This window comes from Bos javanicus, chromosome 5 (assembly GCF_032452875.1).
Source record: "Bos javanicus breed banteng chromosome 5, ARS-OSU_banteng_1.0, whole genome shotgun sequence".
Classification (NCBI taxonomy): Eukaryota; Metazoa; Chordata; class Mammalia; order Artiodactyla; family Bovidae; genus Bos; species Bos javanicus.
The window spans coordinates 104,122,148-104,145,682 of record NC_083872.1 but is presented as its reverse complement, the minus strand read 5'-3'; the positions used below and the strand labels follow the sequence as shown (position 1 = coordinate 104,145,682).

The 23,535-nt window shown below is 53.7% G+C and overlaps 2 protein-coding genes across 5 annotated transcripts; one reads left to right on the top strand and one right to left on the bottom strand.

The window, feature by feature from the left end:
• MLF2 (myeloid leukemia factor 2) lies at positions 1-5,406 on the bottom strand. Of its 2 annotated transcripts, XM_061418083.1 has the most exons (9): positions 4,795-5,406; positions 4,128-4,205; positions 3,748-3,874; positions 3,458-3,493; positions 2,799-2,852; positions 2,349-2,477; positions 2,040-2,199; positions 1,103-1,324; positions 1-576 (listed from the first exon to the last, which is right to left on the bottom strand). In XM_061418083.1, exons 2-8 carry the CDS (start codon positions 4,175-4,177, stop codon positions 1,137-1,139), a joined length of 744 nt encoding a protein of 247 aa, XP_061274067.1. In that variant the 5' UTR covers positions 4,178-4,205; positions 4,795-5,406; the 3' UTR covers positions 1-576; positions 1,103-1,136. The 2 variants fall into 2 exon arrangements, with proteins under 2 accessions (XP_061274067.1, XP_061274068.1); XM_061418084.1 differs by lacking the exon at positions 3,458-3,493 and having other exon boundaries at positions 4,795-5,025.
• Positions 5,407-17,534: 12,128 nt separating this feature from the next.
• On the top strand, positions 17,535-22,589 carry PTMS (parathymosin). Of its 3 annotated transcripts, none has more exons than XM_061418088.1 (5): positions 17,535-18,206; positions 21,340-21,411; positions 21,591-21,669; positions 21,795-21,856; positions 22,032-22,589. In XM_061418088.1, exons 1-5 carry the CDS (start codon positions 18,162-18,164, stop codon positions 22,080-22,082), a joined length of 309 nt encoding a protein of 102 aa, XP_061274072.1. In that variant the 5' UTR covers positions 17,535-18,161; the 3' UTR covers positions 22,083-22,589. The 3 variants fall into 3 exon arrangements, with proteins under 3 accessions (XP_061274072.1, XP_061274070.1, XP_061274069.1); XM_061418085.1 differs by lacking the exon at positions 17,535-18,206 and adding an exon at positions 20,300-20,529; XM_061418086.1 differs by lacking the exons at positions 17,535-18,206; positions 21,795-21,856 and adding an exon at positions 19,269-20,529.
• The last annotated feature ends 946 nt before the right edge of the window (positions 22,590-23,535 follow it).

Sequence of the window (23,535 nt, the reverse complement as noted above, 5' to 3'; positions counted from 1 at the left end):
ATCAATCAACTATACTTTAATAAAATACATTAAAAGAAAAAAAAGTAAAGCCAGATGCCTACTTGGTCTTTTTTCCATTCTCCTTTATTTCATAAACACCTAGTTACAAGTTGCACAAATCAAAAAATAAAGGCAGAGAGGGTATGGGGAAGACCTTTGTGATGTGAAGCGGGTTGGAAGGGAGAAAGGGCTGGGGACAGGTCCTCTCCCTCCACACACAGCCCTGGACGAGCGCTGTGGCCCCTACAGTAGGGGATCCAAGGAGGAGGTGGGCAGAGAGCCAGGGTCGCTGGGGCCCCTAAACCCAGAGCTCACCCTCAAAGCCCCTTCAATGCATGGCAGGAGTAGAACAAGGAAGGGAGGGAGATTCAGAGATGGAGTAGCAAAGTGAAAAATCAAGTCATCCTGGTAAAGAGGTTTAAGAAGGAAAGGAAAAGGGGCAGTGAAAGGTTCTCCCTGAGACCCCCAGGGAGGGGCTGGGGCCAGTTTGCCTGTTAATTTAATATTAAATTGGGAGTGGGAGTTGAAGAGGAAAAGTTATCTCAGGGGATGACGTCTCAGCCTCTCAGCTTGTACCTGGGATGGGAAACAGAAACACACAAATTAAAAGGAAGACAAGACACAGAAGCCAGGAGTTCTGTCTTTCTGTACCAATTAGAACTTCTACTTGGGGGCTTCCCTGGTGGTCCAGTGGCTAGGATTCTGTGTTCCCAATGCAGGGGGGCCCGGGTGTCATCCCTGGTTGGGGAACTAGATCTCACAGGCCATAACCTAAGACCTGGTGCAGCCAAAATAAATAAACATTAAGGGACTTCCCTGGTGGTTCAGTGGCTAAGGCTCTGCGCTCCCAACGCAGGGGACCTGGGTTTGATCTCTGGTCAGGGAATTAGATCCCACATGCTACAACTAAAACTTGATAACAGCCAAAATTTTAAAAATTTTTAAATAAATACAAAAAAAAAAAAAAACCAAAAAAACCAACCTCTTTTACCATCCAAGGTGGTGGTTGCTGGGTACCTAGGCTGCTTCTGCCTCAAGGCTGAGTGACGCTCACATTACACGCCTCACCCCCTCCTGTCCCTGCCCACCCCCTGGTACTTACAAGAGATACAAGACAGGCTGAGGGCCCAGGGCCCTCACCAGTCGTAGCGGCGCGACTGTCGGGATGGGGAGTCCTCAGGTCCCTGTATAGCCAGGCGGGGAGGCCCCTCAGCCCTTCGTCCTCCACCCCCAGAAGCCTCATGCCTCCGAAATTCCAGAGGGCGCTGCTGCCGGAATCGGGAAGTCTCTCTCCGCCACTCGTCATCAAATGCTGCGGCCTCACCTGAAGAGGACATGGAGACCACACAGGGCACCTGAGTACCACCCTACTTCCCAGGCAGACCCGTGCCCGATGCAGGCTTGAGCCACAGGGTCTGAGACCAAAACCCAAGGCTGAAAGGCCTTGGGGCAGGGAGGTGGGGGGAGGGGAGAAGGGAAGTTGGATTCATCATGGTTTCCCAAAGCCATGAGCAGGAAATCAGAAATGGATACTTAGTTAAGGAGCATAATCCCATACACACCATATTTAATAAATGTTGGCTGATTTGAAAGAAATAAAGATGAGAAAGGAAGACACTGATGGAATAGGGTAGATTACTATCAATATCTGACTTAGGTGACAAGAGTTTGCCCTCCCCGGTGAGGCCATCTCCTGTACTGACTTAGCCCTAAGCTGACAAAGAGGCCCCGAGTAAGTGAAGAACATGGAGCTCATCCATAATGTTGCCCAAGAAACACGTACAGAGCTAGGGAGCATGCGTGAGGGCTCAGTCGTGACTGACTCTTTGCAACCCCATGGACTGTAGCCCACCAGGCTCCTCTGTCCATGGGATTTTCCAGGCAAGAATACTGGAGTGGGTTGCCATTTCCTTCTCCAGGGGATCTTCCTGACCTAGGGATCGAAGCAGGGAGAAAAAGCTGCCATTTCTCAGCTCACGAGAAGGGGGCTAGGGGCTGGTGGCAGGAAGCTGGCAGGCTGGAGCTGGAAGGGGGCTTACTCTCATCCAGGTTGATATAGTCCTGTCGCTCCTCCTGGTCCCCCGTGCGGTGGTTTCGGGAGCGCTGGAGGATGTGAGCCCGATCCCGGATGTGATGCCCAATGGACATCTGCTCCAGCCCGCTGTCGGAGTCGCGCACGGTCCGCCGGGTCTCCCGGATCTGGGGGAGGCGGAGAGCCACATGCTCAGTTGATCCTTCCAAACCTGGCTTCGCCAGCCGGGAAACACCACCCGAGACCTCCTCTTGAAAAGAGCCAGCCAGGCCACCTGACTGTGCCTCCCTGGGATAGGATGAGCCCTCCAACTCACCCCGCCTGGGGCCGAGCGCATCTCTGACGTCTCTTGGTAGACCTTGGGGGCTCCATCGCCAGTGTTGGAGTAGGAGATGACAGTGGAGGAGGAGAAGGTCTGGCAATTGCCTCCGGCTGTCATGTGCTCCTGGGGAGGGAAGGGAATCGCAAGGCTGAGTGGGCAGGGCCTGGCTTCTGGAGCAGGGATCCCTCCCTGCAGCCCCGAAGCAAACTGAGGACTCACCATCACCCCCCCAATCCCTCTGAGTCCAACAATAAGCCAGGCAGACCTGGAGAGACCGAGCCTTAACTGCCCATTTCATGAGATGCCCGCCGCTGCTTCCCACTCAGGACCCCTGCGCTCCCCGGGTCTGGCCGTCTTATCCAGCCTGCAGGCCTCTGTGAGCACAGCCTTCCCCACTCCCACCTCCAGGGACTTGCCAGGGGAGGTGGGACACAAGACCCTCACCATGTTGCCGATCATGTCGTTCATCATCCCAAACATGTCCATGAAGCCGCCTGACTGGAGCAGAAAGGAAACCGAGTCAGGTTGCCGAATTCAGGCTCCCATAGGCTACCTGGCTACACGGTCCCTCTCTCCCCTTCCTTCACATCTGGCAGCGGCTCCTCCTCATTCCTCGTGAGCAGGAGCAGAACAAGTGTGCCTCTCTCGACGCTTCTCTTCCCACCCACCCCGCCCTCCTCCTCAGGCTCTGTGGCTACTAGGATCCCGTCTTTTTCCTGCCTGCCTGACCTATTTCCTCCTACTTTTAAGAAGCAAGTCTGTGTTACTGGAGTCTAACCTATAAAGGGGTTGTTTCTGAAGCTGTAGAAAAATCTCCTACACATCATCTCTAGTTGGCCCTCCAACAGCACCTCCCTCCTCAAAGACATTTTGCCAGGCAATTATATCTCCCTAATGGGCATGACTCCTAGAAGCACAGGAGTCAGTAAGTTAGCTTCATCAGCTCACAGGACTCAGCACACAGCAGGCCCGGAGATTTGTGAGCACATGAAGACTCTAGGGTTACCCATTAGCCTATATTTCAGAGAGACAAATTTGGAACTAATATCTAAGGGTTACAGAGCATGTTTGAGATGGAAGGATGCAGGGAGATGAAGACTTACCATTCCCAGCATTCCAAAAGGGGAGACAGCCCCAGCCTACGGGAACATGTCAGGAATAGAAATCAGAGGCCACATGCGACCTCACCCTCCCAAACCAAGCCCATGGCCTCCCTTGCTTTTTTCCATCCTCCTCTCAAAGGAGCATCACAAAGCCTGTCTTCCACACCCCTTTCCCCACTCCTAGAAGGCATGCCACTTGCCAAGTCAGCCAGCATGCAAGAAAAATGAAGCACTGCATTAACCACCCTCCCACCTTTCCTCGAGTCTCAGGTCTGTGGCAGCACCATTACCTGCATCCTGCGGCTGGCAGGCCGGGTCCCTGGCAGATTGCCATCTGTGATGCTGAGGAAGGGGCTATATCCAAACCCCCCTGACAACATCCGGTTCATGTGCTGACGGTGAATGGCAAAGGGGTCCCTGTGCAGGGAGAGTACAGAGCAGATGGCAGAAGGGGCAGCGGTCAGCACCTCCCCGCTCCCCCTCCCCCGAAAGAAAAGAGCCATAGGGAACCAGCGGCACAGACATCCCCTCCAAGACTAAGCTGGAGCTTAGAGTGGCCACCCAGGTGTGATCTGAGCCCGCAATAGGAGCCCAGGTGTCTGTCTCAACTACTCAGAGACTGAAGTGGACGGATGTATGCTCTGGAGCAAGAGGGGGAGGGGATACTCACATCAGGAACATGGGGTCCTCGGGCTCCACGTCCCTCATGAAGCGAAACATCCTGATTTCAGCTCCAGGGAGCTCCACACTGTGAAAATGTGGAGGCTCAAAGGTTGGAAGCGGCCAGGCTTTTTGCACACCCGCTCAGGGCAGAGACTCTCAGAGCGTGATCCCTTCCAAACACTGTAACTGGCCCCCAAACTCCAGAGAGACCCTTCTCCAGGTGTTCAACATCAGCCTCTAGGGAGAGCAGAGCTCTTAACCCTCTCTCCGACGGGGGACCATGGAAAATTTTCCCGAGCCTGTTTTCTGCCTCCCCCACTCAGAGCCATCCTCTTCCCAAAGCCACCGCCAAAGGCACACTCCCCCAACCCCCGACGCCACCTTTCCGGATGCGAATCTCAAGTGCCGCCCCCCACCCCCGCCCCATAAATGACCCCAAACACTCCGCTCCCCCTTCACACCCCGGCCGCCGCCAGACCTCCCCCGGGTGGGCCTCATCGTCCCCGCCGAGCCTGGCGCCTGGCCCCCTCACCCCGAACCCTGCTTTCCTGCCGGGTGAGCAGGAGAGGCAGGCTTGACCCGCTCCCCTCCCCGCATCCCAGGCTCCCGGGGACCCTGCAGCCCGGCGGGCCGCTCCCGCCCCGAACCAGCTGCCCGGTCCGCTAGAGCCTCACCGGTCCCCGGTCCGGGCTCAGCGGCCCATTCGGCCGGTCTCGCCTCTCGTGCGCGGCAGGATCGGGGCTAGCGGCCCGGGACGCTGGACTGGTCCGGGCGTGAGCTCCTCGGCCTCCCGCACCGCCTCCTCTCACAGATGCCACCTCCGTGCACCCCCCGCCCGTCGGCCCACGGAGCCCGAACCCCAGCCAGGCCCGGACGGAAGTGACGTCACGATGGGACAGCCCACCCCAGGCCGGGCCTGCGGAGCTCCGCCCACCGGTGGGCGTGGGGCGCACGCGGGGCCGGCTCCCAGGCCTAGCTGCTGTGGGCCTCGGGGTCCTCTGGGACTCGGGGAGCGGAAGCCTCGTTAGTAAGCTGGACTTGGGTTCTGTGGCCCCGAGGAGGCTCCCTGTCAGGGTGCGGGGGAAGGAGCAGCGGAGTCCATCGCCGGGAGGGGAAGAGGAGGGAAGAGGACGGGGGCAGATTCCCCCGGACAGGGCAGGCTCTCAGTGGGTGACGAGGTGGGGCGGATCCCTGGGGAGAGCTTTCAGCAGATTTCTACCGGGGAAGCATTCATCGCGAGCGGGAGGAAGGACGGCAATTCTGCGGGGGAGGCGCTGGGGCCAGTCCCCTCGGGAGGAGGCGCGTTCCAGGCCGGGGCGGCGTCCTCGGAGTGACGTAGCGGGAGGAGGTGACAGTGCTGCCCAGGTCTTCCTCTAGCTTCGAGAACTCGGGCTGGGGCACGGAGGATCCAGGCTAGGGATCTGGCCGCCAGATGGCGCCCTTCGGCCGGGCTGGAACTGCAGCCCCTGGGGAACTGGCGTTGGCGGGGCTCTAGAGACCACCCCCCGCACCCCCGCCGCCCCCAGTTACCCTGCTGTGAGGAGTCAGACTGGGGAGAGAGTTCTGAAATCTTTTCATTGAATGCCAACCTCCCCTTTCTTTTCTCTGAGTATCCTCAAGAGCTCCCAGTCCGCACTGATCTTTCTTGTCTCTAGTCAGGCAGGTTGCTAGGTAGGTCGAGGGAGAAGAGAGCTCCCGGTTCACCGAACTCACCGAGGGGCAGAGTTGCGAACAGGCCCAGGAGACCTGACTCAAAGGCCAAAAGCTGACACTTTGACATACTAAATGTGTTGCACAAAATCCGGCCCAACTGGAGAGAAGGGCCCTCCCCCTGGGTGTCCAGGGATTTGGGCTGTCCGGGCTGGACTTTAGACTGGACTCATCCGGACGCCAGTTCGCCTAGTTCTTTACACTGGCCGCTAGCCACGTTCGTGCTCTGTGGGCCTGACAGCCAGAGAGACTTGTTCCCATCTCCAGCACTTGCCTGGAGAGGAAGAGGGGTTGCTCCCTGGTGACTCAGGAAAAAGTGGTACGAATGGGGCTTCTCAGGTTTCTTTGGACTTGATTATTATTAGAGAGGGAAAAACAAAATAGTGGCAACAGAGGGGAACAGAGACAGAGAAATTAGAAGCTGGCAGACTGGCAAAGCCAAAGATAGAATAAAAGAAAATGTGTTTTCCATTGATATTTCTGGGGAATAGACTTAGTAAAAGCTTTTGTCTTCCAAATGATCTATCTCTGAACAGCCCACCATGCCAGTGCCCCTTTCCTCTTGCCTCCAAACAAAAGCATTGTGACAAGTGGTTAAGAGTTGTCCCTGTGAGAGTTCTGCAGCCCAAACTTAGTGAAGTGTGGGCCTCACCTTCCAGCATCTCCGTCCCGGTTTCATCATGTCCAACCTACCCAGAGTTGGATAGGAGATGCAGCTAGTCTAGCCTTCTCCTTCCGTCTTCCATTGCTTGGTGTTCCGTGTTGTTTAGTCACCAAGTCATGTCCAACTCTTTGCAACCCCATAGACTGTAGCCCATTAGGCTCCTCCGTCCATGGGATTTTTCAGGCAAGAATACTGGAGTGGGTTGCCATTTCCTCCTCCAGGGGATCTTCCTGACCCAGGGATTGAATCTGTGTCTCCAGTGTCTCATGTACTGCTGCTGCTGCTGCTAAGTCGCTTCAGTTGTGTCCGAATCTGTGCGACCCCATAGACAGCAGCCCACTAGGCTCCCCCGTCCCTGGGATTCTCCAGGCAAGAACACTGGAGTGGGTGGCTGTTTCCTTCTCCAATGCATGCAAGTGAAAAGTAAAAGTGAAGCTGCTCATTCGTTTCCGACTCCTAGCGACCCCATGGACTACAACCCACCAGGCCCCTCTGTCCATGGGATTTTCTAGCCAAGAGTACTGGAGTAGGTTGCCATTGCCTTCTCCGCTCATGTACTGCAGACAGATTCTTTTCCACTGAGCCATTGGGGAAGGTGCCTAGTAGAGCTCTTTTTCTTCTTCCTTCCAAGACTTAGGAATCTGATACTGGGGACTTCACTAGCCATCCAGTGGTTAAGATTGTTTTCACTCCAGTGGCCATGGGTCCCATCCCTGGTCAGGGAACTAAGGATCCAGTATGCCACAAGGCACAGCAAAAAAAAAAAAAAAAAAAAACAACCCTGATATCAGTCATTTTTACTTTTGCATGATTTTTAATCAATCACCTCCCCTAAGAATAATTACAAATGACAGTTTAGCATCCATCTATGACACAAAGCTCTAAACCTAGGCTTTCTCTCAGGTTAAAAAGAGAGCTTTGAAGAGGTGGGGATGAAGGAGGAGATGCAAGAGTTCATTCTCAGTATGCTCAGCAATGGACTATATAGGCAGCCATCCACTCCAGGAATTGAAGGAATGTAATTTTACAAGCAACCTTTCTGTCCAGACAGAGTTTGTATCTGTTTTCCTTCTCTGTCACCTTCCTATTCTTTCCCTTCCCTCCCCCACTCACTGCCTTCTCTTCCTTTCTTCCTTCTTTCCCTCCTTCCCTTCATCCCTCCTTCCTTCCTTTCTTAAATATGTCTCTGTCCCGTAAACTCTGATGAACAGAAATTCCTCAGTCATCAGAGTTTCCTGTAGATGATAAAATGTAGGAGGGAGGGTGGGCCCAGTCCTGGGTGAGGCTGAACTCGAAGGGGATAACCATTGTTGGGAGGAAGAGAAACAGTTTCTCCTCACTGCTTTATGTGATGAAGCCAAAGTCGGGATGTCCTTGAGAGGGGAAAGAAAGTGTTAGTTGCTCAGTCATGTCAGACTCATTGTGACCCCACGGGCTGTAGCCCACCAGGCTCCTCTGTCCGTGGGATTCTCCAGGCACTAATACTGGAATGGGTTGCCATCTCCTTCTCCAGGGGATCTTCCCAACCCGAACCCAGGTCTCCCGCAGATGGAATCTTTACCATTTAAGCCGCTAGGGAAACTCAGAGGGGAGATCTAGGTCAGAAAAGTGCCCTTGTCAGATGTGAGGTCTGGCATCTGGAACAATCCCAGGGCAGCTGGCTTCTGGAGCAGAGTGAGGATGGGGTGATGGTGGACTTACGGGACACTGGATTCCAACTTGAGCTAACATGGATGGGTGTGACTGAGTGTATGTGTGTATGTGTATTGGAAGAGGGAGATAAATCCTGACATTGAGCATTAAGTTGCCCCAGGAAGAGAGAGTGAGTTGTATAGTGGACACCAGATCAGAATGAGATTGAAAAATGGCTTATGAACAGTTTTTTAAGTCCATCTTTTCAGTTTGTTTTATATCCATGTCCACTTAACAAATATTTATTGAATACCTACTGTGTGAGGCTTCCCAGGTGGCGATAGTGGTAAAGAACTCGCCTCCCAGTGCAGGCAACATAAGAGACGTGGGTTCAATCCCTGGGTTGGGAAGATTCCTTGGAGGAGAGCATAGCAACCCACTTCAGTATTCTTGCCTGGAGAATCCCAAGGACAGAGGAACCTGGTGGGATACAGTCCATGGGGTCACAAAAAGTCAGACACAACTGAACAACTAACACTTTCATTTTTTACTTTCCAGTGGTTAGAATTCAGAGCTTTCACTACTGTGATCCCAGGTTCAATCCCTGGCTGGAGAACTAAGATTCCCTACAAGCCATGAGGCATAGCCAAAAATAAATAAAATAAAAATAAACAAAATTTTTAAGTGACTCTGGGTTTTTTTTTGATCTGGGCAATCTGAATGAGAAATAAATGACCATTCTGTATCAGGACAGGCTTGAGAACATATGGAAATTATGTCTGGCTGAAATTGTGATCCTGACCAAGTGGCTACACAGGGTAACTGAGTGGACAGTCTTCTCTTTACTATTATTTTTTTAATCTATGTATTTTATTTTACAGCCAGGGCATGTGGCATCTTAGTTCCCCGATGAGGGATCAAACCTACACCCCCTTGCTTTGGAATCGCAGAGTCTTAACCACTGGACCACTAGGGAAGCCCCACAGTCTTCTCTTTAGAATGGAGCCACCTGAAGCGGAGGAGGGTGACAGGAATCCAGGAATCCTGAGGCTAGTTCGACTATCAGATATGAGATGTTGGATCACCTCGGGTAGATATGCTAATATTAATGGTTGGCATGAGCACTGGAGTTTTAAGTCTTAAGAACTTCCTGTTGTCCCTTGATCATTTCAAGGAGCCATCCCTAAGGAGGCCATGTATCTCATGATTAACATGGGCTTTAAGGATTGAAGTTGGTGCTACCTGTGTGGTGAAAGTGAAAGTCACTCAGTTGTGTCCAACTCTTTGCGACCCAATGGATAGTCCATGGGATTCTCCAGGCCAGAATACTGGAGTTGGTAGCCTTTCCCTTCTCCAGGGGATCTTCCCTACCCACAGATCAAAACCCAGGGTCTCCCACATTGCAGGCAGATTCTTTACCGGCTGAGCCACATGGGAAGCCTGGGTGGTAGTTCCTGTCAATAAACATTTATGGGGCTCCTACTATGTGCCAGGCACAGTGCAAGGTGCTGGGGATGAAAGACAAATAAGACATGGTCTCTGCTCAGCAGGGTTCACAGCCGCAGTGAGGTGACCAACATGGAGTCAATGATAATCCAGGGATGAAAGCCGTCATAGAAAGATAAAGATGTATATTCAAAGGGGAAAGGTGGTTGAGAAAAGGGAGAGGGTGGCTTGGGAACTGGGGCAGGGCAGCCAGGAGAGTATTCTAAATTTTTGGGGGGAGCCACCCCATCTTCATATGGGACCTTAGCTCCAAGACCACGGATCAAAACCACATCCACTGCACTGGAAGCATGGGGCCTTAACCACTGGTCTGCCAGGAAGTCCCCAGGAGACCATTTTAGGTTGAAGGTAAGATCAAAGCAAAGGCACTGGGACTCCTCTGGCCGTCCAGTGGTTAAGACTTCATGGTTCAATGCAGGGGGCGTGGGTTCCACCTCTGGTTGGGGAACTAAGACCCCACATGCTGTGCAGTGTGGCCAAAAAAATAAAATAAATTTTAAAAAGAAAAAAGCAAAGGCACAGAGGTAGGCTCCATTGGGGAGGAGCTATGAAGAGTTAAAAAAAAATGCCAAAGCAAAACTTTTGAGGGAAACTTGGTGAGAGCCAAGGCTACAGAGGTTAAAAGGGACCAGATCTTGAAGAGCCATATTTACTTCTGGACTTTATCATTGGCCTGGGGAAGCTATCAGGAGGTTTTATGGAGGGAGATGACAACAGTCTATTTGTATTTTGGGTAGAAAGGCAGTTTATACATTTCAGCAAACATTTCTGAGCTACAATACACCATATACCGAGTTAGGTGTGAAGATCCAAAAATTCTTAAATCATGACTGAAAACCCAAATGAATTAAGCTTAAAGTCAAGTGAGTGATGTTGACCTCTGGAGCAGGGGCAAGACTGGGCTTGGAGAGAAGAGAAGAAGCTCAAGGAATCTTTAGAAAGTGAAATGTGAGGAATCTAGGGAGGGAAAGAAGAAGCCATGTCTCAGATGACCATTTGGCATGAATGAATGGGTGGAGAACAGGACCTTTAACTGAAATAGAAAAACGAAGGAACTGCAGTTGGAAGGTGTGGGGTTGAGGCACTGTGGAGGATCCAGGGAGAGAAGACAGAAGAGAATTGGAGTCATGATTTGTGCTCAGGAGTGAAGCAGGCACTGGAGGTGTGAATTTGAGAGTCATCAGGGTTTTTGTTGTTGTTGTTTTCAATGGTTTTTTAATTTACTTATTTTAATTTTTGGCTGTACCCTTCGGTATGTGGGATCTTGGTTCCCCGAACAGGAATGACCAGGGATCAAACCTGCACCCTCTAGATTGGAAGGGGGAGTCTTAACCACTGGACTGCCAGAGAAGTCCCTGAGAGTCATCAGGGTTGGAGGTCTGTGCTGGCAGTGGGACTTAAGCCACTGGAGATGCATGATGGAGTCACTTAGGGAGACTGAAGGCAGGACCCCCGAGACCCAAGCTCTGGGGTTTCCCAGGTGCACACTAGTGGTAAAGAACCTGCCTGCCAATGCAGAGACCTGAAACATGGTTTCAGTACCAGGGTTGGGAAGATCCCCTGGAAGAGGGCATGGCAGCCTCCTCCAGTGTTCTTGCCTGAAGAATCCCATAGACAGAGGAGCCTGGTGGGCTAAAGTCCATAGCGTCGCACAGAGTCGTACACAAATGAAGAGACTCAGCATGTGTGCATGACCAGATCATCTCATAATTTCTCAGTTACTTAGGCTCTTTGAGGAAAAGTATGTTCATTCCCCTGAGATCTGAGCCACCTGGAAGGGATCAGTTGACCCGGCAATCGCCTCCTCCCGGTTGTGAAGTCCTCTCTCGGCCTTTTACCTGCTGGGCAAAATAGGCCTCTAGCTGTCACTCCTGGTCCGAGTCCCCTAGCCTTTTCTATTTTTTTCATGATAATTTAGTTTACTTCTGAATATTTTAAATATAATGGAAACAAATATAACAGTTTTGTTTCAAAACTCGAGGTATCAACCATTAAAAGATGGGGATTTGGTAAAAAAAAAAAGTGGTTTATTGAATACTTACAATGTTTACACATTTAATATTAATTCCACTTAGTTTTAGAGGATGGAAGTGCACAAAACAAGGAGCTGTTGGAAACATCTTCAAAGTGGGAACCACAGCAGATGGAACCGTGGTGCCAGACATCCACCCCCCGTGGTGGTGGTGGCTCAGTCGTATCTGACTCCTGTGACCCCATGGGCTGTAGCCCCCCAGGCTCCTCTGTCCGTGGCATTTCCTAGGCAAAAATATTGAAGTGGGTTGTCATTTCCTTCTCCATCCCCTAGCCTTTTCAATTTCACTTTCCTCTCCTCTGGGTCAGCCACATAGTCTATTTCGTCTGTGAAAATGTGGAAATTCTGAGCAAACATGCATCTGTGGTAAAGTACATGACAAGAGTGGCCCACGTGACCCTCCAACAAGGCAGCCAGAGTTGCTCTTGACTTTTCTACCTACCGAACACCGGGATGGAGATGGAAAAAGAGGCAGAAAAAGAAAAGGAGGTTTAGGACCAAGGTCTGAAGTGGTGCTGCACCATATGGTAGCCACTAGGCACAGGTAGTATTTAAATTTAATTAAAATTGGGAATTCCCTGGCAGTCCAGTGGTTAAAACTCAGCAATGTCACTGCTGTGGCCTGGGTTCAACCCCTAGTCAGGGAACTAAAATCCCACAAGTCAATTAGCACAGCTGGAAAAAAGAAAAAAAAAGAGTCAGACTTATTTTAAATACATAATACATTTAATGAAAATTAAAGTTAAAAAAAATGCAGTTCTTCAGTTGCACTAGCCACATTTCAAGTCTTCAGTAACCACACATGGCTCGTGGCCACTGTATTGGAAACTATAGATATAGAACAGTCCCATCACCGTAGAAAATTTTACTGGACAGAGTCAGAAAGCATTTATAAATACTACCTTCTTCTGGACTTTTTTGAAGGCCTGTGAAGGCTTTTGGAAAAGAAGAAGGGAAAATTGGATGAAGGCAGTCAAAAGGTATAAGCTTCCAGTTATAAGGTAAATATGAGGATGTAACATACGTGATAAATATAATTAGCAGTGTTGTATGCTATACATGTAAGAGTTCTTACCACAATAAAAAAAAACTTTTCTAATTCATTAATTTTGTATCTGGATTTGATGATGGATATTCACTATTCACTAAACTTGGCCCTTCCCAGGTGGTAAAGAACCTGCTTGCCAAAGCAGGAGACATATGAGACACAAGTTCAATCCCTGGGTCAGGAAGATTCTCTGGAGGACGGCAATGGCAACCACTCTAGTATTCCTGCCTGCAGAGTCCCATGGACAGAGGAATCTGGCGGGCCACAGTCCATAGGGTTGCAAAAGAGTCGGACACAACTGAATCAACTTAGCACACATGTACGCATGTTCACTAAAATTATTGTGGGTATCATTTCACGATATATATAAAGTCAAATCATTATGCTGTACACTGTAAACAAACAGTGCCAGATGTCAATTATATCTCAATAAAACTGAAAGAAAAAAAAAAGAAAGAAAAGCACACATAAAGGGGAGAAACTGAAAGGAGGGGAGCGAGGAATTGGGCAACAGCAAACTCTTAAGTGTAAAAGTGAAGGAGGTCATGAAGGATGCACAGAGAATAAGAAAAGCCAATCGAAGAATCTAGAGGAGAGCTATGATGATAAAACCCATGATTTTTTTAAAGTTTTTTAAAAACTTTATTCATTTTTGGTTGTGCTGGGTCTCTGTTGCTGCACAAGGGCTTTCTCCAGTTGCAGTGAGCAGGGGCTAATCTCTAGTTGCAGTGCTCAGGCTTCTCTTGTTGCAGAGCATGGGCTCTTAGGTGCATGGGCTCAGTATTTGTGGCACATGGGCTTAGTGGCCCCGAGGCACGTGGAATCTTCCCGACCAGGGATCGAACCCGTACCCTGCATTGGCAGGTAGATTCTTAACCACTGGACCACCAGGGAAGTCCAAAACCAATGATTTTTGCTAGAAAGAAAACTCATGAGGAAGTAGGAAAGCCATAGAAATTTTTATTGTGATGCCGATATCGTAAAAGACAGACTGACCACCAGGACACCAGTAGTTGCTGAGAAGACCCCAAGTCAGAGAGAGGCCAGCCCATACCCTGATGCATGCCCTGTGCTTCCACAGCTGCTCAAGGAAGGAAAGCTGAGAGCGCTCTGAGGCAGAATCGAAGATGCAGTGTCAGGGTTGTACAACTCAAGGATGTACTGAACTTTTGCTCCTTTGTGCCTAGCCTTGTGCCAGACACCCTTCTCAGGAGAAGGAGACATCAGTAAGGGTTGGGGAGTGAGGAAGGCAGTCTGGAGTTGGGAACAAGAGGTCTAGAATCCAGAGAGATCAGGGAGGTACCCCAGAAAAGGAGCACCCCTGGACATGGGACGGGGTGCTATCCGGCGCAAGACAGTGCTGGACACCTGTCCTTTTTCAGGTTTGTACTTTGAATGACCTCTCCCATCTCTTCCTGGAGGGCACGGAGGGACCAGATCTTTTCCATTCAGCTTTGTGTCTCCATCGCATAGCACAGGGGCTCATCACAAAGAGGAAGCAAACAAGAGCAAAAGTGAAAGTCACTCAGTCGTGTCTGACTCTTTGCGACCCCATGGACTATACAGTCCAAGGAATTCTCCAGACCAGAATACTGGAGTAGGTAGCCATTTCCTTCGCCAGGGGATCTTCCCAACCCAGGGATTGAACCCAGGTCTCCCACATTGACAACTTGAGGGGGCATGTTCCTGACAAACGTGGCTTCATGTTGTCATGAAGATGATTTCTTGGGACTTCCCTAGCGGTCCAGCAGTTAAGAATCTGCCTTCCAATGCAGATTCGATCCCTAGTGGGGGAACTAAGATCTGACACGCTGCAACTACTGAGCCCGGAGAAGCTCAACAGGAAGAATAAAGAAAGATGATTTCTTTAGGAACACTTCTGTGGGTAACATCATCAAAGCAAACTTGACCAAAGTTAGGCTGGTTGAAATCTCTTTAGCAGTCTGTCTCCTCTTGACTCTGACTCCCCACTGTCTTGAGTTTTGAAATAAAAAAGTTTTTTTTTTTGTTTTTTTTTTTTAGCAAAGGAAAAATGAGGAATAGCAAATGAGGTCATTGGGAGTGGAGTGAGATGAAGAGCATAGTGAGGAGTGGAGGGGTCCAGCTTTCAGGTTTCTGTCCTCCCACCCTTGAATAATAGCTAACTAGGCCTTCCTTAGCACTTTAACTAACAAATAGGCAAGCTAGAAAAAAAAAAAACACACACACCAGGAAGCTAGAGAGGGAGAAGAATTAACTTAAGAATGAGATGGAAATAGTTGGAGTTGAACATCTTCCACACAGTGGTTGAGGGAACTGCTAGGATGTCGGAAGGCAGAGTTTCCAGGGGGCTCAGGCCTCCCCTTTTCTCACCTGGCCTCCCTTTTCCCACCTCCAGAAAATGTGTAAGAAGCAGAATTTCCCCCCATTCAACTAGTGGAAAATTCTCTGTTGAGCTCTAGAGTAAAAACTCTAGAACAGGCAAGGCCTCAGAGATGGTGCTCTCGAAAGGCGAAAGGCGCAAACAGACAAGGTGGCATCATTTAACTCTCGTGGCCCCAGAGATCAACCCCAAGGAACAGGAGGTGCGCTTTCAGCACCCCACTCATTCCAAATTCATCCTAAGTGTCCTGTCGAGCTTTTCTTTCGTGAAGCCAAGCCTTCGGGAGACTGATCTGCTGTCCAACCAGGCAGCGAGGGCTAAGGGGTGCTTCTCTCAAGCAGGAAAGGACTTAGATCCAGGCCTTCTGCTTTCTAGATCTTTTTCCTTTGGTCCCTGCGGACCCTAGTGTCCAAACTCTTAAATTCTCAAGGCTCTCCCTTGGGCCTTGGGGCAGGATTCCCATTCTCTGTCTCTCCATCTCCCTGGAATTTTCCACTGCAGCTGCCTCCGCTCCCAGACACCCCTCCCTGGGCAAAATTCCCGGCTCCCTCCGCCTCCCCTTCCCTAATCACACCTCGATCCCACCCCTCGGCCCTTAGGCCCAGCCCACAGTCCAACCCACAGCCCACACTAACCCCGGTGGTCCCAGTTAGAGAAATGGGAGGCCAGACCCTTATAGAAGGGTGAGAGGGAGGGACCCAGGCTCCCTCCGGGGAAGGGAGAAAGGGCAGTGGAGGGGTTGGCCCCCTGTGGGGCTAGAGTGGGGGGAGTGGCCCTCCTCAAATCCCCATATAAGGCAGGGCAAGCAGTGAGGCTCCTGGATTGGCTGATTCAAATGAGCATTCCACCTGGCAACAGAGTTTCTATTGGCTCTCAGGAAAAATAGGAGGAAGGTGGACGGAGGTTGTTGGTGGCGGTGATTGGAGGGGGGGAGGGGAGTGGAGGTGACCGGAGTGGGGGGCGGTTACCAGGGCAACAGGGTAAGAGCCCAGCAGGGTGTCCGAGACAGCAGGCGGGGCTGCAAGGTGGAGAAGAGGGGAAGAGGAAAGGAGGGTGGGAGGGAGAGGAAAGAGACTGACGGGGAGGGAGCCAGACAGGGAGACTGGGGCGGGCGGGGGGGGGGGGGCCGGTTGGAAAGGAGGGGGAAGAGGGAGGTAAATGAAGCCAGAGAGAACAGAGATGGAGAGGGTCAGTGATCGCTAAAGACATCAGCGAGTGTGTCAGAGAAACAGAGAACGAGAGATGGAAAGATCTGAGCAAGATGGACAGAGTTCGGCAAGGAAAAACCTGGGTGGGGCTCCAAGATTTTTGAGGAGTCAGAGACTGAGAAACTGATAGAAGAATCAGAAAGAGAAATTGGGAGGTGTGGACACCAAAGGACCAAAAGAGGGAGTATTAATGGACTCAAAGACTAAATGGTGCTGATGAGTCGGTTATGTCTTTTTTTATTAAGAAAATGAAAATGATGACTGAGGGACAAATACAGGAGTGCACATACACCAAAGATACCTTGGTTCCAACCCTAGCCTTCCATTCCATCCATCTTCCCCACGACCTTTGCTACACATCCCAGCTGCTGTCCCCTCCTGAAACTCCAAGCTTCTCAAAATGACCCAAAGAGACTGAGACTGAGGGCAAGGAGCTGAGGGTGCATGGAACAGTTGTGGGCTGGAAACCCCTGTAGAGGAGGCAGTTATTAATATAATCCAGAAAGGCTGGGGAAGATGGCAGCAGAAGAAGGAGACACCAAGAGAGGGAAAATGTGGGAAATAAGGACGTGAAGAGGAGTTGAGGAAGATAAGCTAAAGATCCAAGGCCGGTGACAGACTCAGATAAGACAAGAACAGTGTTGTCTGGAGAGAGAGGGAAGGCAAACAGAGATGGGAGGTAGAAGAGGGCCACTGAGGAGTGGAGAAGAGGCGACAGAAGATGAGAGATGTGAGGCAGAAATGGATGAGAAGGGATGAGGAGAGATGGAAGGACCAGGCAGAGAAAAGTGAGGTGGGATGGCCAAATAAGAAAGGTCGAAGATGAAAAAAGGGAGAGGAGATTGGAAGGCCTCTGACTTCCCTCAGATTCCAGACAAGAGCAGGAATGGAGGAACTCAGCCGGGGTCACAAATGTCAGCCTCGGGCAGGACGGAGGGTGGGCTGCCTTTTCTGCTCTTCCACCCCCTCTCAAGGCCACCCAGAGAACGAAGATGCCGGAGGAGAGGGGAAATCCAGCGAGAAGTGGAAGTAGCTCCCGCCCTCTTCCTCCTCTTTCAGCTTTTGGTTTCTCAAATACCTGCCCGGCCTTTCCATCTGCTTCCCCCCCACCCCACCCCATCCCTTAGCAAAATCTCAGGGGCTTTTTTGGCGGGGGGGGGGGGGGGGGTAGGCGGTCGGCAGGATCCAGGCCATCCCTCCAGTCCGCCCCCAAAGCCCAGACTCGACGTTCGCAAGCAGTGGGTAGGGATTCGGGGAGGTCCCTCCCCGCAGGAACCCCACCCCTTCCCACCTCCGCGCCCCACTCCATTCTCCGCGACCACTGTCTCTCCATTTCCCCCTCCTAGTCTAGTGCTCCCTCCCGCCTCGCGCGCGCTCCCTCCCCTCGCTTTCATCCTCCTATCCCCACCTCTCCAACCTCCGCTTTCATCCCCCTCCCCTCTCATCTCCTCCCAGCTCCCGCCTGCCCCACCCCTGGGAAGCCCCTCCCGTCGGGCAGCGCCGCTTTATAAGCGGGTTCTCTGCCCGGGGGCGGCCGCGGCTGGTCGGCGGCAGCTCTGCGGGTGCGGGGGCGGCGAGCCGAGGACCGAGCGACCGCGGCCTGAGCGCGCCGGCCACCGCCCGCACCCCCCTTCCGCCCGCCCTCCGGTCGGCCGCAGCCCTGCGGGTCTCCGCTCCAGACCCACCCCCGCCCCACCCCGCGCGCCTCTGCCGCCTCTTCCTGAGCCCCAGCTTGCCGAGCGGCCGCCGCTGCCGCTGTCGCCGCCGCCGCCGCCACCGCGCCAGGTTCCGGCCGCGGCCAGCCTCTGCCGTCCAGGGCCCTTCCGTCCAGGCCCCGGGACCCCGACTCCCCGCCAGCCCCGGCCCCGGCCCCGGCACCATGTCGGAGAAGAGCGTGGAGGCAGCGGCCGAGTTAAGCGCCAAGGTACGGGCGGGGTCGGCTGCGGCCCGGCACCCACGCGCCCCCGGGCTCCGCGCAGTCGTGCGCCCCTGGCCGCCCCCGACGGCCTCACATTGCTGCCCGGACGCGGGGTCCTCGTGGACCCCACTCCGCCCTCCCCCCGCGCCCCAGCCTGGCGCTGCCTGCCCCGTTCCGCGCGGCTCGCGCCAGCGCCCTCTAGCTTCCCGATCGCCGCGCGCCAGGCTCCCGGCCCGGCCGCTCCGGCCCCGCGCGGTCCCCACCCCTCTCCGGCCCCGGCTCGCGCGCTTCCACTCCGGCCAGTGCCCGTCGGAGCTTTGCGCGTCTCTTCTACCCTATCCCCTCCCCCGCGTCCCTCTCGGGTTCCCAGTCTCCCGTCACCCCTTCCAGTCTGACCTCACCTTCCTCTGCTAAGCGGTTTGAGAGCCTCTGGTGTAAACAGGGCTCTCCCGGGAGGCTGCTCCTCGAGGCCCCTCCCCTCGAGGCCCGACCGTCTCTCGATCCTCTGCTCAGACAGCTACTGCCTCTGTTTTCTCTTTTCATCTGTATCCATTCCTTCCTCCACTGGCCTTCAGGTTTCCTAGTCCCCATAACCGTCCTCCAGCATCTCCCCCAACACTTAAAGAATCTTGAATTCCTAAATATCACAAGAGGGCCGGCACTAGCCTTCGAAAAAGCTGGGGCTGCTTAGCACTGCATGGCATGGCATCGCGCCGCCCCTGCTCTCATCAGCTCCCTTCCCCGGCCCCATCCCTTCGCCCTTGCCTCTCTTCCAGCCTTCCTCTAATTTCCCTAGGGAACCCGCTGAGTGTCGCTTGGGGAAATTAATTCGGCCAGGGTTTGGGGGCTGGGAGCCCGACCTTGGGCGGGGGTGGCTGCTGAGGAGGTCACAGAGGTCTCCCGGAGGCCGGGGAAGTGAAAGGGGGAACCAGTGGGATTGGAGGCAGTGGGAGAGAGGGGCTCCGTGTGAGAGCTGACAAGGTGTGCCAAGCGGCCCTCCGGTGGCATGTGACTTCACTGAGTAGGTGTCTTTGTGTGTCTGAAATCCAGCGAGTGTGTGGGACTGCCCGTGTCAGTTACATGTGTGCATGCAGAGACGTAGCTGTTCCGGGGCCCTGTTGCCGCTTTGTGAGTGCCGAGTAGCTCCACTGTGCCCTTGTGCTGCCTCGAGAGTGTGTGCCAGAATGCCCAAACACCAGGCCATGTGTCTCCAGATCGCGTGGGTGCCCCTCTGTGCCGTGAGTGTGAATCAGTGTCAGCCTGTGTCAGTGTGTGTGCTTGTGCTGAGTAAATGAGGCCAGAGAGTTGCTTAGCACAAGACCTAGGTCACATACCCCCCTGGAAAAGGATCATAAAAGGACAGTGACCAGAAGGACGGGACGGGACCAGACAGGTTAGGAGAGGGCCCGGCCCCTTGGACTTTGGCCTCTGGTAGACTCCCTCCCTCCCTGGCACTCACTCACTCTCCCCCACTGCATCAGCCCCATGAGAAACTTGGGCCAGGGCCACGCAGATCTGGTGCTGGGACCCCCAGAGAGAAGCCAAGACTCCCCAATCCAAGGCTGTAAGGGGAAGCCCACCAGGTAGGAGAAATGCCATAGTGACCATCTGGCAGAGAAATGAGGACAGCAAAGTGGCATGGAGAAACACAGTTGGAGTGAGAGGAGCTAGTGTTTTGCGTGCCCCGGAAAGGGAGAAGGGAATTGAGCGACCCGCCTGGCCAACCACCCCCACACCAAACCTCTGTCCTACCCCCAACCCTGCTCCAGAAAGGACACACCCTCCCAGGGTGATCCACTCACCCAGAAAACTTCCATCCCCATGGAATCGGATATAGAGTTGCACACCAATACCAGATCCCATCTGATCATCCAGAGCACCACAGTGCCTGCCAAGGGGTGGGGTGGAGAGAGCACTGGAATGTCAATGGGAAGAACCGCTGTGGTGTCCCCAGAGAGTGGGGACTCTTGTGAGCACCTCTCTCAGCCACATCACATCAAGACAAGACATCAAAGGTGTGCCTGCTGTGGTCTTGAGGAGGAGAGAGGGACCAGTGTGTGGAGGGAGGGGACTCCAGGCAGGTACCTTATTCTCACCCGCTTTCCCATCCCACCCACACAGACCTTATGTCTCTTCCTGTACCATGTCCTGTCCCATAGACTTCCCCTTCCACGTTTCCCTTACTCTACTCCCCCTACATCCCCCAGAAATGGTCACTCCTGCCCTTCTACACACCAGCGCACACACCACACCAGGGTACACACTGTGCCCATGCGCACACTCCAGGTGGTCGGGAGGAGGAAGCCCCCTTGGCCAGGAGTGGGCAGAGGTGAGAGGGGACACTGGGAGTTATTCCCCCGGGGGCTCTCCCTATTCCTGTAGTGTTGGGCCAGTAGGAGCCTGAAGATGAGGGGGGCACACAGACTGAGAGAAACAAAGGCTTTCGAAGCTGAGGGGGAAGCAGGAAAGGATGCCCAGGAGAGAGTCCTCCGGAAAAGGCCCCAGAGGTAGACAAAAGGCAGAGCTGGGCCTGCAGTGGGAGGGGGCAGGCGAAGGAGGGACCTCAAGAGGGGGTGGGGCGTCAGGGCTGCGAGCAGATGGAGGGAGATTTGCTTTGCTGAGCTGAACTCTTCAGCCGGTGAGGCTGGGCAGAGCTTGGTGGGGGTGGAAGGCGATTACCTTGACTGCCTTTCCCCTGGCTTCATCACTCTTCCTCCTCCCTTGGGGAAGCAGTCTGGTCTCAGCCCCTTTGCGGCAGCAGCGACCTTGGGACCTCTGCTGTGTCTCTGAGCCGCCCTGGCCACCTTTTCCATTTTCCACCCCTCTAAGCTTACTGGGGCTTCCCTGGTGGTGGGCTCGACGGTAAATAATCTTCAATGTGGGAGACCTGGGTTCAATCCCTGGGTCGGGAAGCTCCCTGGGAGAAGGGAATGGCAACCCAACTCCAGTATTCTTGCCTGGAGAATCCCATGGACAGAGGAGCCTGGCGGGCAACAGTCCATGGGGTCGCAAAGAGTCCGACTGGACTGAGCAACTTGACACGCAAGCTCACTGCAGAGGGAGAAGTGCAGCTGGAGGGAATTAAGGGCAGCAGATCCTGTGTGGTCAGAGGAAGGTGACCTCTTTATCTCTCTTGTAGGACCTGAAGGAGAAGAAAGAGAAGGTGGAGGAGAAGGCAGGCCGGAAAGAGCGAAAGAAAGAAGTGGTGGAGGTGCGCAGGGGTCACCTGCCCACTGGGCCCCCAGCCACGTTCCCCCGAGGCCAGCCTTTCCGTGACCCCGCCCACCAAGTCGCCCTGCCCCGGGCCCCGCCCAGGCCCCTTGCCATTGGCGGGGACGATGGGTGGAGGCACTGGGCTAGCCTGACGCCTCCCTCTCCCGGTCCCCGCAGGAGGAGGAGAACGGCGCAGAGGAGGAAGAAGAAGAAACTGCCGAAGACGGCGAGGAGGAGGATGAAGGGGACGAGGAAGGTGGGGAGGGGCGGGGAACCGTCAGGGTGGGTTTGAAGAACTAAAAGCAGGGCTGAGGGCCGCCACAGGGGGTCTCTGCTGGAGCTTCCAGCCCTTCCCCCAATGACCCATTTCTGGCTCCTCAGATGAGGAAGAAGAAGAAGATGAGGACGAAGGGCCCGCGCTGAAGAGAGCTGCTGAAGAGGAGGTTTGGGCTGGGTTGCGGGTTTGAGGGGCTGTCAGGGATGCAGCAGGGCCGGGAGCCCTTGGATTTGGACCGAGATGCCGGTGGTGCAGGGATGCAGGGCGGGGTGGGTTGGAGCAGGACAGGGGGCGGTCCCTCTCCTGGTTGACAGCTACCCTAGCTCTTTCCCTCTCCACAGGATGAAGCGGATCCCAAGCGGCAGAAGACGGAAAATGGGGCGTCGGCATGAGCCCCCTGCCAGTGGGCTGGGGGTGGTGGGAGGCCCCTCGGGGCCCGGAGGTGGGGGTGGGGAGCGCCGCGTGCAACCACTTTTCACCTGGCTCCCTGCTCTGGGCCCCGCGCCAGAGTTTCTGCCCTCTCTCCCCCCCAGCCTTCTCATGCCACACCTACATCCTCACTGCCATCTTCCACCTCCTTACCTGCTCCATCTGAGCTCCCCAGCTGGTCCCCAGTCACCCCCTTCCCTCTCCTTCCTCTCTCCCTGCCCTTCCCACAGCCAGCCCCTCCCTCCTTCAATAGCCTCTCCTTCCTAACCTCTGCATCCCAGCCTCATGTCATCCTGCCCTGCCCGTCCCTACCCTGCCTGATCCCTGGGTCTCCTTCCTCAGATCCCTTTCTCTCAGACAGCGCCAGGACGGGGTGGGGCCAGGGTTGGGGCCGAGCCCCACAGTTGCCCCCCTCCCCTCCCCTTTTTTTGTATAATTTAATAAAGAAACGGTCGCGCTTCTGTTTTTAACCTGTCTCCTGCTTTCCCGGGACAGAGCGAGGAGGGTGGCCCAGGGCACATTCTGTCTGGACCCTTCCCCTCTGAAAAAGCAGCGGTACCTTCCTACCACCCCACCCTCCACCGTCTTGAGAAGATAACTGCTGCACTCCGGGGTGGACAGGGGGCGCTGTGGCTCTGAGAGCCGACTGGCGTCCTGGTTTTGAGTTCCTGGTGATGCTCCTCCCAGCCATACACACCCCCTGTGCTGCGAGCCCACACCAGGCTAGACACTGCTGAGCCCAGTGGAAAGCTACCAAGCCCTATCGTGCTGAGCCAGGCACAGAAGTAGCCTCAGAAACAGGAAGTCCTGCCCCTGAAGTGGGAGAGGGCAGGCAGCCTAAATCTGGGCCTCCTTGGACACAGTGAGAGTTGGCTGGCACCGAGGAAGTCAGCTACCTCCTGGTCAAGCTGGGAAAACTCCAGGGCCTCTTGTGGTCCCAGGCCTGCTTGAGTTTTGGCTCCTTTGCCTGGGCGGGGTAGGAAGCATGAGTTCCCCTCTGGCCTTCTCAGGCTTCCTTTCCTAGTTCCGCCTCAGTTTTTCCTGAGTTTGAGCTGCAGGATTTCTGCATTTTTTCCATATCACCCTCTTCGTTAGGAAGCTCTGGATTGGGAGAGCCTGCTGATTACACAGAGGTCTAATCACAGGAGTGTGTGATTCACTGATGCCATTCACCCCAAAAGATGAGAAGACTGGGAACTTCATTGGCAGTCCAGTGGTTAAAACTACAGGCTTCCACTGCTGGGGGTGAGAGTTTGATCCCTAGTCAGGGAACTAAGATCCCGCATGCTGCATGGCCAAAAAATAATAACAAAAAAATAAAGATGAGAAGATACGTATAAGTCACCTGGCATCAGGACTACACACACACACAACTTTTGTCTTCAGACTCCCTGACCTTGGCAAACTGTTTAATCT